Genomic DNA, 13,963 nt, shown 5'->3' with positions numbered 1-13,963 from the left:
AAAATAGTCAATCATCTACAGAAAAAAAACTTTAGAGTGCTCAAGGATTTAAACCACATATAAAATTACCTCTTGATTTGTTGTAAAGGTGCTAATATCAGACTTAGCTATTGCTATCATGAATTTCTTCAGGAGACTTGCCTTTTTATCACGGCTTTTAAACTATTATTGTTCATGAAAGTCAGTCAAGTCATTATAAGCCTTGACAATACCGAAGGGTTAAATTTTAAATAGCACATAGATTAAAGTGACTGGTGACTGTCTTACTTACTCTCACAATAATCGTATCTCTCATGGAAACAGGGTAATCAGTTACAGAGTTGACTGACCTACAAATACAAATGGAATGCTTTCAGAACTAGATATCAGTTAGATGCATCCTCTTTAAACATACAATATATCTCTTAAAATTGACAGAATGCCTTATATCCTCTTAATTCTGTTTTCCAAAAGGACTGAAAGCCCACTGATTAATATTTGACCCTCAGTTTCTCAGGAAGCAAACAAGCAATCCCCTCAGATAAGGATTTTTTTTTAGAATCTCTGAACAAATATTGACAGCACTCATGGAGATCCTCCAATATATCTGAAACTTGCTCTAACGTCAACCCCACTATTGTTGAATAGTGGCTAAATGATGTCCAGGACATTTGCTTCTAGGACATTGCAGGCATACTTTTGCTTTTGAAAGAAACAACTTCTAAAGTAAATATCTTTTGCCTTGGTTAGTGTTCAGAAAATCTACGTTAAAGCCATACCTAATTCCATCAGGTTTTTAAAAATTTGTCATTTTTCTTTGTGCCTGTATTTTTATTGATGAAATTTCAGCTAAAACAGTCTCTGATGATTAGGTTTGTAAAGTGGACTTGGAAGATATGGAATTCAATGGAAGTACCTAAAAATACTCATGTAATAAGGGCTACACTGTTTCAATTTCTGAAATATGCTCCTATAGCAGTCGATATCATAGTCGTTTTGTCAATTTTCAGGAGCAACATTGGGATCATAATTTCACCTTATAAGCTAGTGCCTGCATGCTCCCAATTTTACAACAGGCTGTGTGATCTTAAGGCCATTACATATTCAATTAGAATTTCATTATAGGGCCACTATATTTCATCTGGCTTTAAGACCTTAATATTATTTGACCTAACCTTGTGCAATTTCATTAAAATGACATGAATTCAATCATACTGAAGATTATGAATTATGTTTTTTGAAATAGAGCACAGAGATTTAAGTTGATTGATAAAAGAACTAGGAGTGACACAGGGAATGTTTTACACATACCTTTTTCTGTGTGCTGCATGAATCAGTCACAGAAACATATTCAATACTTATTTCAAAAGGAAGTCAGATAAGTAACTGAAGGGAAAATAAGATTCAGTGTTCTCTTGAGAAAAATAACAGGAATTGGAATTGAACAGCTCTACCCAAGAAAATCGGACACAAATGGGCATCTTATATGTTGTGGTATTCCATAAATCCACTGCAAACGTCAGAAATGGATACTGACCATGTAGTTTCCATTCATGTTATGACATTACACAGCAATAGAGCTAATGATTTTTATGTATTCAGTTATTTTTTGGGGGTAACTCCATTTTCTATGAGTTCGTTACCTGGTGATGTAGAGAGGGAACATGATGCATGGAGGAAGTATTTATTATGAATTGATAAGTAAACAAGCCATGGATGAACTGGTCACTTAAACCAGTGAGGTTCTCGGAATACCATGGAAGTACAATGAATCTGTCATCTCCGTTTGTAAGAGAACTCTGTGAAGAAAGCTTTGCCAACATGTACTTAACTTTTCCAAAGATTACAAATATTGAATTTTACACTGATAATTACACATCAAATGGGAGGTTGCTCATTCTTGTCTCCATTAAAAAGCAGAGCTGTGTGTATCCTACTATAAATAACATCACACAAAGATTTATTTTTCTAGCTTATACACCTATTCAAAAAGAGAGGGAGGTGAAGAGCAAGTAACCTTTGATAAATTGTTAGAATCAACTAGGAAGGAAGTAATAGCAGCACTTTTGGAAAATCTTCATCCAATCAGAGTCAGCATGGATACATGATTCATGTCTGAGAAGTTTATTACAGCTCTGTGAGAAAATCTGAATCACAGTGAGTAGAGGAGAGCAAGTATCTATGTTGTACTTGGACCTCCAGAAGCATTTTGCAAGGTGCCTCATTAAGATCCAGTGATGTTGGAAGTAATAGATAGACATGGATAGAAAGAAACAAAAAATGGAGGTAAGGGGGTTACTTTAAGTTTGACAACTCTGTGACCAGCAGTGTGCCACAATTAAGTGCTGGGATCTTAATTGTTTGCAAAATGTAATAACTTAAAGGAATGAAGTGGGTATATGGTAGGCAAATTTGCAAATAATACAGATATACTAAGGATGGAAAGCTGTATGGTGAAACTGTCTCAGAGTTGAATGTTCAGCTCCTGTTCCAGTTTCTAATGGTCTTACTTTGAATTCTGCTTATCATACATATCCTTCATTTAGCTACTGACTATAATGTTGATGATTAAATCCATCTCCTCCTGTCCAAAAACAATCCTTTGCCTTGTAACTTTGAACTCATCTAAAGCAATCGTACCTACATTCTGACTTTCATTGTCCCAGTTACTCATTATCCTGATGCTAGTCGCCTCCAGCACCATCTCAGTTATTTTGCTTATTTTATTTCATGATACAGAGGCAAGTGGGCCCTTCGAGCCGCACTGCGCCAGCAACCCCTGCCAAACCCTGATTAACCCTAACCTAATCATGGGGCAATTTACAGTGACCAATTAACCTATCTGGTACATCTGACTGTGGGAGGAACCCAGAGTGCTCCAGAGAAAACCCATGCATTCCATGAGGAGGACATACAGAGACTCCTTACAGAACGGCTCTGGAATTGAACTCCAAACATTGGGATGCCCTGAGTTCTAATAGCATCACGCTTCTTCTCATCTTTGTTTGTCAAGTCCGCCCTGGTTATCACCTTCAACTCTCTTTATTCATCTCTATCCTTCACCATTTCTGCCGTCCTGAGCATACCCTCTGTTTATACCTCTACCACTGCAGTCCATGACTTAAGCTGTCCAGGAGCTACAGACTGAAAATTTCAGTAGCCCTCTTTAACGGGAATGCTCTTAATTAGACTGGTGAAACTGTTTAACTTAGAGCCATGTGGACTATTTGAGTTCACAGTAAACAGAAAAATAGACATTTATATAAAGAGAAATGAGCTGGTGGGAGGAGGACCACAGTGTCAAGCATAAACACCAGCAGAGATTTCTTGGCTTGTTATTTACTGAGTTGATGGATAAATATCGGTCAGAACACAGAAATACTCCTTTGCCCTCTTTCAAAATGATTGTTTTTATCTGTCATGTCAATTTTTTTAGATAGACAAGTCTTAAAGCTCATTTAAGGAACAAAAATTTTGACAAAGCAGAACTCTGGAATGTCAGGCTATTTTTCTTTTACCGTCCGAAGTATGAGCTTGAACCCACAATCCTATGACTTAGAGGTGAGCAAACCTTCACTGAACCACAGCTCTCACATAGTTGTCTCCTTATTAATTACAGTCATTCAGCATTCAAACAAGCCCTTTCAGCACTGAATCCACACAAATCAACGTGCACCAGATTACACCGATCCCATTTTGTTTTTCCTCATGCATATTACCATCAACCACTGTAGTCTCAACAACTCTAGATTGTACAACTCACCTACATACCAGGGAGAATCTACTACTCACAATTAACCTACTAACCCCAGGTCTTTCAGAGAAAACAGGAGCATTTGGAAGAAATCAATGTGATACCAGCTCCACACAGCCAGCAACAAAAATGAATCTGGCATGTTGGAATTGTGAGGCAACAGACTTAATACCACCTTTATATGGCTCTATATCAATGACCATGTCCTTGCAAAATTCTTTGGGACATTTTACAACATTTATGTTATTAAAGTTGCTATATAACATCAAGTTTCTGTTGTCAGTCCAGAAAGGAATTAAGACTGCTATACTTGAAGCTTTGTTGTGATTCTGATGTAGACTGTGAAGAAGTTTTCAGAGAACAGATGACCTCTGGAAAAGCAGCTTCTCAAGTTAGTCTAAAATGAGACCATCTGAGGTTATATAAAAGAACAAATAACAATAACCAGAAGATGAAGGCCAATGAAGATGATGCATGGAATCATAGAAACATAGAAAACCTACAGCACAATACAGGCCCTTTGGCCCACAAAGTTGTGCCGAACATGTCCTTACCTTAGAAATTACTAGGCTTACCTGTAGCCCTCTATTTTACTAAGCTCCATGTACCTATCTAAAAGTCTCTAAAAAGACCCTATAGTATCCGCCTCCACCACTGTTGTCGGCAGCCCATTCCACGCATTCACCACTCTCTGAGTAAAAAGCTTACCCCTGACATCTCCTCTGTACCTACTCCCCAGCACCTTAAACCTGTATCCTCTTGTGGTAACCATTTCAGCCCCGGGAAAAAGCCTCTGACTATCCACACGATCAATGCCGCTCATCATCTTATACACTCAAACCATAAAGATTCTGGGTTTTTTTTGGAGAATGCCACACCATTGAAAATTTTAAGAACAATCTCATAATGTATATTATCACCAAATGATATAATCATGGAAGTTCTACTCTTACAATTTCTGGAAAAGGAGATTGGTAATTTGGTTTATTATTGTCACATGCACAAAGGTGAAGTAGAAGAACTTGTCTTGCATACAGTTCATACAGATCAATTCATTGCAGCAGTGCCTCAAGGTAGCACCAAGTAAAACCATTAATAAAATTCAAAATGAAGTATTACTGTAACATTATCCCATTCTGTTGTGCATCTGTAGTTTGCTGCATGAATTTGCTTTGATGCTATGTATTTTTAAAATTTCAGCCTCTTTTACTCGAGGCTGAAGTGAAATGAACTACTAATTTATATCAGGTATATAATATAGCATTTTAATTTTTGTAGATCATTTTACTTGTGTTGGCATCACACTTGTGCGAAGTGTCTGACTGAACAATGCATGAGAGACAAATTAAGAAGACCACTAAGTTAATATGAAAATAATGAAACTGGCTAATATAGTCAGCCAATTAAATGCAGAATTGAACAAATCAGAGCTAGACTAGTGCAGACATTTTTTGAGCATCACTTTGTGCAGTTTCCAGGTTTCTCCATCAGTCTGAGAACGTGAGAACTGAACAATAGAAAATTATAAAAATTAAACAAAATTGTTAAATTTCTTACACATTTTCCACAACTTTATTTTTTGCATCTAGCATATCCATGGCAGTGTTTAATTTTGGATAGGTTTGTGTCTTATGAGAAGACAAAATTTGTGTAAGACTCCAACCCTACATTGTTAGCTGAAAATTTGCAACTGAGCGGCTACAACTTCCAACAAGAACATGGCTGCGGTTTCCATAAATATATCTATGATTGGCACCAAAGCTGCCTCTTTACATGTAAATACTTGCTCATTGAAAGCACTATTCTGTCCTCCATTCGAAGGTTGAATGCAGATGAGATGACGTATGTTTGTGTGAATATTTGTCCGTAAAAGGCATACACTTTTTAGGTATCCAAAAAGAACAGCTGAACTGATTACTGCCACAAAGAGGACATTCTTATTTGTAAGTAATTACAAGCTCTGTCATTCACATTCCCACCACAGCAGCTACGATAAATGTTTCTGCCAGTTCAACAAATCTTTCTAATCTGAAGCATAATACCAACTGAAAGAAAAGAAACAAATTATGTGAAATAGGCAGATAATACTGTATTGGATAGTTTAATCATGTATAATTATTAATACATTGTATAATCTAGTTGGAAGTAACATTAAAAAAGCATATGGTGACGAAATTGCTTTCACTATTATTCACAATAGTTAATTGCCGCATTTGGATTTAATTAAACTTTATTTATATTCTACTATTAGTTCCAGCTTTTTCAAGTCAAAATGGAATTTGTTCATGAATTTTACATGGCTCTCAAGAAATACGTTGGTAGATTTGTCTGAAAATATAAATCATCATTTCTTCATGCCTTCTAATAATACATTGTGCATTTATAAGGACACTTAAATCATATGTTTCCCTAGCATAACAATCTTTTTTAAAACCATCATGTTTAAGAGCATCCATGCAGAGTTTTTATGTTACTTTATTATAGGCTGGGTGCATGATTGACAGAATAGTCTGCAATTTCTTACAATAATGCTTTGCTGCTGTAATCAGTTAAACATCCTCCATAGGCAGACATAAAATAATGTGGAATTGTCTCATTGAAAGAAGGAAGCAGGCAATATAATTGATTAAGTCAACTCCTTCTAATGAGAGGGAAGCATAAAAGAAGGGTAGACATTGGTTTCATGATTGCACAATCTTCTTATGTTCTTTTCAGATGAAGAGGATCTGAGTACAAACTCCCCATCTTCAAAGAAGTATGGAAATAAAGAATCAATGGAAAAGAGCAATGATAAGATTGAAGGTATGAGGCTTTTATTGCAATAAGCAATATACGGTTTGTTTTTGATCTTACACATGTAAGTTTACTAATCTGAATGCTGAGTCTCTTATTGGAAGAAGGGTCATGGAATAAGGACAACAATAGAAAGAGTGAGGCAAAATTTGAAATTGATTATTAGATCATAGAGAGAGAGAGAGAAAGAGCATGCAATATAAATGTGCAAATGAGAACAAGGTTTATCAAGTGTTGGGAAATACTTCAATGACATCTGTGGGTAATTGGTGCATCAAAGTTATTTCAGCTGTATGTGGTTTAACTGGTTGAGGGTACTGATGGTTGAAATAGGCTCAAAGAAAAAGATCAATCATGATACCAGAACCCATTGTTATATAGAGAAACTCATTAAACAACTCGTATCATTGGGGAAAAGATTTAAAATCCATCATTACTTGTTTTGAAAAAAATAATAAAGCTATGCAAACAATATTGTTATCTTATAATGGAAATGGGACTGGCAGGAAATCTGCAACAGATTAGTAAACTTTAAAGAAGAAATTATTCAGGGACTTTCTTTGCCCTTCAGATAGTGGAACAGTGTAATGTTTCTCATTTCAAGAAATGAATTAATATCTGTTAGTGGGATTGAATATTCTTTGTAGCAATGCATTCTATTTCTGCTTAATCGAGGTTGATAATAGGTGTGATTATTTAGGAGATAGTGCTCCTGTTTGTGTCACAACTGTGATATTGTCATGCAAAGTAATGTGGCAGATCAAGTTTGCTTGTAGAGAAATTTGTGTCTTGTTTAGACTGTTCTCTGCATAAAAGTAGTAGGCTCTAATAGGGAAGCTATTGTTTAATATTCCAACTGTAATTTGTTTCAAACTTCTTCAAAACATGCCGCTCAATATCATTGTATCCATTTCCAGTCCTATAACTTGCCAAGCTACTTATTTTTTCAGTAATTCTTGATTACTCCCATTTTATTTGCTTCACCATTGCCAGTAATACTTACAGTCATCTTTGGGGAACTGGGTGAAAGTTGTCTCAGAAAAACCATTGTTGGTCACTCCCAAAATGTAAAAGTCTTCCCAACGCAATAACTTACTGAGGCCTTCAAGTAATTTCCTTACAAACATTTTATCCTTCAGGCCAACCCTTGCGATGTTGTGTTATATTTCCTGTCTATTTAGTCCATTGGAAAAGTATCTATCTTTGTCTTTGCTAGAAGACTCTCCTACAGTGGTCTGATGAAGGCCTGCCTGTTAAGTTATTGTTGGAGTAGACAACTTCCTTCTGTTGGAGGATTCCTTTACCAATCAAGACCTGGCATATGTACCTTCCAATATTGTAGCTGTGACATCTACTATGCATTGCATGTTGGTCAACCTTACCACTTAAATGGAAAATGAACTTGATGTTGAGGTCACTTCTGCACAAATCTAAATAATTCTGTTTCCCACAGTAAACTTGGCATGACATTTGTATTTTGTTATTAAGATTGCATTTCAATTCATTTGCTTGGTACAAAGCAAGAAAGCCCAGTGTAATTGAATCTCTCAACTTTATAGATGGTTTTTTCTCCATCGAGTTTTTTTGTAAGTGATCCATTTGATTATGACATTTTCTGTCTTTTGGTGGTTTAGAACAGGACGTATTCAACTACTGGTTAATAAGTTCCAGTGTCAGTCTTACAGTCAGTGCATCAAGGTGTACTTTGTTATTGTTGCTAATGCTTATTACTAAAATACATTTTCTCACCATCTATTCTATTGAGAAGACTGTGTTTAATATTAAATGGTAGTTTTATAAATATTGATTGCATTGCCTTCCTTGTTCTCTTCCTGCATTACACATTACATACATGTAAATCTTGCATGATAACATCACTATTAGTGATACAAATGTAAAGAGGAAATTCAGTGTTGAGAATGAACAACATAGAACCAGCTGCTGTGGGAACAGAGATCACAGAGCAATGTTCCCAAAGCAGTTTCCATAACTTGGCAAAGGATGTTTCAATCTGCTTTTTCCATATTTTGTTCAGTCCCCAGTGTTTCCACAAAGGAAATGTGAAGGAAGTGCCAAAGTAAGAAGAAATTTACAGGTTTTTGCATAGCACCAATTTGAATGAGGTTGGTGTTAATTTGCTATAGACCCTTTCTGTTTGTCAAAGGGTAGGGTAAGTCCTCAGAAGCAAATCAATATCTAAAACCTATGTGTTGGCATTTAGTCTGGGCCACTGATATAGTGCTGAGTTGTACCTGATCCAAAGATATAGTCAAATAACTTGTCCTATTTCTGGTTGAATTTGGTAAATGCTCTGCTCATTTATTTAACTCTTGTTTAAACTTGGGCTAAATTAGTCGGTTATGATTTCTTTGGATGTAAGCCATGTATTAAACTAATAAGTATGTAAATAGAGGGCCAAAACTCATTGATGGGTCCTATTTTAAATTCAGTTTCTAACAAGCTGTCCGTTTTGAATGTTGAAAGGAAACAAATTCTATCTGTGCAGATGTTTTCCATAACTCCACTGCCACTAGAGCAACTTTCACTACCTTTGTCCCTCTTTTGTATCCTGTTACAAAAAATCTGTTACCCAGGATTTTCCAAGGAGACAGCAAAGCATATGGTCCAGGAATTGTCTTCTTCAAATTGTCAGTTGCCCGTGGAGTTGCAGCCAATACCATTTATTCAGCTGAGATCTGCAAATGTTTTTCATTGATCCAGAAGTTGCTTAGTTTACAAGAAAGGCCCCTGCCTCATTTGTTCTTGGATTTCTTTGTCTTTTGGAGGCTTATTCAGCCCCTTGACCGAGAAAGCACCCATTTCTCATAAGGAGTGAACAATCAATTGATTCTACTGCAACACACTCAAAATGCTGGGGGAACTCTGCAGGTCAGGCAGCATCTATAATAATGGATAAGCCGTCAATGTTTTGGGCCAAGACCTTTCATCAGGACTGGAAAGGAAAGGAGCAGAAACCATAATAATAAGGTGAGAGTGGGGGAAGGAGTACAAGCTCAAAGGTGACAGTTGAAGCAAGTTGGGTGGAGAAGGGAGGGGGTGAAGTAAGAAGCAAGTAGGTGAAAAAGGTGAAGATCTGGAGAAGAAACAATCTGATAGGAGAGGAGAGAAGACCATGGGAGAAAGTGAAGGACGAGGAGCACTAGGAGGAGGGGATGGCCAGGTGAAGAGAAGAGAAAAGCGGGGAGCCAGAGTGGGAAGAAAAGAGAAGGGGACAGGGCAAAATTAGCATAAGTTAGAGAAGTGGATGCTACCCAGACAATATGAGGGGGTTGTTCCTCCAACCTGAGAGTGACCTCCTTGCGGCAGTAGAGGAGGCCACGGACTGACATGTTAGAATGGAAATGGGGATTGGAATTACAATGGCTATCCATGGGAAATCCTGCTTTTTCAGGTGAAGCAAAGGTGCCCATCAAAACTGTCCCCCAATTGAGAGCAGGTCACATCAGAAGGATTGTATGCTCTAGACGATCCCAACAGATTTGCAGGTGAAGCATTGCCTCATCTGGAAGGACTGTTTGCAGCACTGAATTGGATCTGTTGTTTTCATTTCATCAAAGTTGCAGGGAGTTGACAGCATTTCAGCATGTAGGAAAAGAGATTTGTGATTTGATGTCAAGATGTAGGAAAGTAAAAAAAAATGGTGTGTTTTTCATTACAGTACATCTTATTTACACAGCAAGTCAAATTAGGTGTAACAATTATATATCTTTCCTTCAATTATAAAATATTCCTTCATGCATAGGCTTAAGTAACTGGAAAACAAACTACAATTGCAAATGCACTATAGTTAAAAGTTGCACAAGCCAATGCACCTTATCTATGATTTTCTGTATTTCTGAAGTGATTTCTTTGCTGTTAGCTTCAGGCAAGCTGCTTTGTGTGCAAGTCAGTAACTGTGCACTGGACACACTTGCATAGCAAATTAAGCAATCGTACCTGGTTTCCAGGTGGCAAGGTCACCAATTATTTTTATTTGTCTGAAAGACCTAATTAAAATAATCTCATATCAATTAGCATTAAGGAGAATCTTCTTTTGTGTGTTTTTTTAAATGCTATCTTTTTATTTCTGCTTCCCTAGTCCTTAATTCTATACTTCTCACAGTGAAGTTTCATATTGTTAAGACAATTGGGCAAACTTTTTGAATTAATTCATATGACATAGGCATTGCTAACAAAGCCAGCATTTGCTGCCAATCCCTAATTGCTCTTAAAGGGAAGGTCGTGAGTTGCCTTATTGAGCTGCTGCTGCCCTGCCATTGAAGGTACCTTTACCAAGAAGGATTTCTGGCCTTAGATCAGGTAACAATGAAGGGGCAACAGGTGTTTCCAGTTCAGATGGTTTGTGATATAGAAGTGAATTTGTAAGAGGTGAGATTCCTAAGTATCTACTATCCTCGACCTGTTTGGTAGATATCATGGGTTGGGAAGGTAGAGTGCAGAAGTCTTTGTGAATTGTTCCTGTGCAATTTGTTGTGTCCTGAGACAGGAAGAATGAATGCTTTGGGAGGCATATGGAATACTAATCAAGCTCTTCCTGTCTGGTGTCAGGCTTGTTTGGGTATTCCTTGTGCCTAGTCGACAGTGGAAGAGTTTTTGAGGATCAGGTGATGAATTACTCAATGCATGATATCTAGCATCTCATCTTCTATTGTAATCTAGAGATCAGTTATATCCACCAGGGTATGGATGGTAGGTGACTTCATCACAGTCGTTCCATTCAACATCAACGTTAAGTGGTTAGACTCTCTCTTGATGGAAGTGGTAATGGCTTGATGCTTGAGTGGCATGACTGTTATCTAGATCTTTCTGATGCAGGTATGAATGGCTTGGGTTCTTTCCGAGGGACTGCGAGTGGAGTTAAACATTGTGTCATCACCAGTGAACACATCTGATGATGACTTTATGATGAAAGGAAGGTCATTGTTAATGTAGCTGGAGTCACTATATCAGGGTACTGTGATGCCTCCACACAGTCAAATTAACTTAGGTGTCAAGGGCATACATTCTCACTCACCCCCAAATTTATCTCTTTGTTCTGTGTTTGGGGTGAGGTCTGGAGCCAAGTGATGCAGAAGAATCAGAAATGAATCAGAAATCAGAAACGAAGTTGCAGCTAAGGTGTGACAGACACTGAATGGCATTCCCTCCTCTCCTGTATGCAACCTTTACTTGATCCATTACATTAAGTCTCGTATAATGCAATTCTAACAATTCTCTCAACTGACATTTTACCAGGGAATGTAAGGAGAAAAGAGTGGAACTGGTTTAGGATTATTATAGTGGATGGTTGATGGTCATTGAAGGGTCTGTGTTTATACTTTATCTATTACCTTATTACAGAGGTCATATGTATGCTGCTACAGTTAATCCATTATCTTCACTATTCAGTTATCTTTCTGAAGGTCTAAGGCAATAAACGGACCCAGAGCAATAGCACATGATAGACATCATCCCTTTCAGCTACCCTCTTTTAAGTCCCCTAATTCCATCCAAGTAATTAGCTTATCCTTGAACATGCAACATCCGCGATGCCTCTCAGGAACTTCAAACACTCGGCATCTCAAAATGAAGAAGGAGCTTTCTGATTGTTGTTCAGAAGTTTGAAGCAGTGTATAAGGAGCACGTGGAAACCTACGCAAGTGGTAGAAGGGGTGGACACCTCGCTACCTTCATACCCATCCACCCTGTCAGCCACCAACTTTCTCATCTCTGGAAGAGTCTACATTACACACATTAGTCTTGAAGCCACATCGTAATCCACAAAATTGGAGTGGAAGCAGGTTATCCTCGATCCGGCACAATGAGGTTCAGAGAACAATTCATGGCTGAACCCTTTCCATCACAACTGTTAAGAGAGTGTTTCCCTCAGGAAACATTGTACAGTATGCAGTTACACTGGTTAGGTTGCAATTCAACTTAAAACAAAACTTTTCTTGCATAATCACGAATGAAAAATCTTCTTTGATCTTGCATAAATAGGCAGAATAATGAAGTATGGTCATTTATATTTATTGATAAGAATTTGAAGAATATTAGTTGTAATTTAGCAGAGGTTAGCTAATATAGCAGACATGGGTATAAAATATTCATTTCATTAAAGATATCCAGCACTCCCAAGCGATAGGTTGAAGGATTTCAAAATTACTGAAAATAATTTTTCTTTTAATAAAGAACTGTAGGAAATTGTTCACCATTTTCATTGGTATTCTTATAGTTTTCTGGTAAATGAATTGTTTTTTGATTGAAAAATCTTTCAAGCTGTATCAATTATAGCCTTGTATTTCAAATTTCAAGTGCCTTCCCTAAATGATGCAATTCCACACTGTAAAACCAGACATGGCCAATGTTTTTGAAAATCAAGGTGAATTCACTCTTGAAACAGTACTAAAGATTGTGGGAAATTGGATGCACTACTCTGTGAATGAAAAAAATTCTTCCCATTGAAAACCTTCAATATTTCACCCCGTATCCTGAGACTGTGACCCCTGGTTCTTAACTCCCAAAATCTAAGGGAAACATCTTTTCAACCTGTCTTTTAAGCCTGCCAAGATGTTAAACACTTCAGTAAGATCTCTTCTATTTTAAGCTTAAATGAATGAGGTTCCAGGTAACGTTTTCACGCTCTTCATTATATAGTCCCATTATCACAGGAATCAATCTGGTAAACCTTTGCACTCCATCTCAAGCAAACAATACTTCAGATTTGATATTATCAAGGCCCTGCATTTCTGTTCGTAGTTTTGAGTTCAAGTCCCATTTCATGCATGAACATAATGAGGTTTAGATGTTGCTCCAATATCTTTCGGCCTTTCAAATGAGACATTAACCCAAGGTTTTCCTAGAAAAAAATTCCTAGCACTAACTATTTTGTAGGGCAGCAGGGGCAGAGGTGGGGGTGTAATCCCCTATCTATTTAGACCATAGTAGACCATAGTGCAATGGAAGAGATCTACATTTTATAGCGTCTTCTGAGCCTTGATATACTCCAAAGTACATACTGTAGTTGTGAAGTGCAGCCGCTGTTCGGTTACCGGAAAATCCACAGCACTGGAACATTACAGTCGTTTCTTGAAAATTATTGGGAACTAAAATGAACAGTCAGTTATAAAATGGTCTGAGAGCAATGTTGGGAGAGTTTACACTTCTGCTGTACTTGTCGCAAAATATTTCAATAAATCTACAAGTTCAGAGAAATAGAGGGAGTATTGAGATACTGTTGTATGGTGGATTTACGTTTCACTGAATTTGAGAATTTTCTTTTAACAATATTAATATTTTGATATGCAAATTTAAAAAAAACAACTACCTGTAGTGGACTGCTGAACACACTGTTCTGCACTGGCAACTGACAGTCTGCTTTTCATCATATTTTGCACTCTCTGCTTCAAGTCAGGGTCACTCCATGAAATAGCTTAC

At 37.2% G+C, this 13,963-nt stretch overlaps 1 protein-coding gene across 1 annotated transcript in view; it reads left to right on the top strand.

Annotated features, from left to right (window-relative positions):
* The window catches only part of macrod2 (mono-ADP ribosylhydrolase 2), a 1,184,924-nt gene that overhangs the window by 1,124,497 nt on the left and 46,464 nt on the right, over positions 1-13,963 (top strand). The window contains exon 11 of the mRNA XM_073051265.1: positions 6,449-6,535. Coding sequence (XP_072907366.1) covers positions 6,449-6,535 — 87 coding nt within the window. The remainder of the gene's footprint in view (positions 1-6,448; positions 6,536-13,963) is intronic.

This window comes from Hemitrygon akajei, chromosome 7 (genome assembly GCF_048418815.1).
Source record: "Hemitrygon akajei chromosome 7, sHemAka1.3, whole genome shotgun sequence".
NCBI lineage: Eukaryota > Metazoa > Chordata > Chondrichthyes > Myliobatiformes > Dasyatidae > Hemitrygon > Hemitrygon akajei.
This window is presented reverse-complemented; position numbering and strand designations above follow the sequence as displayed.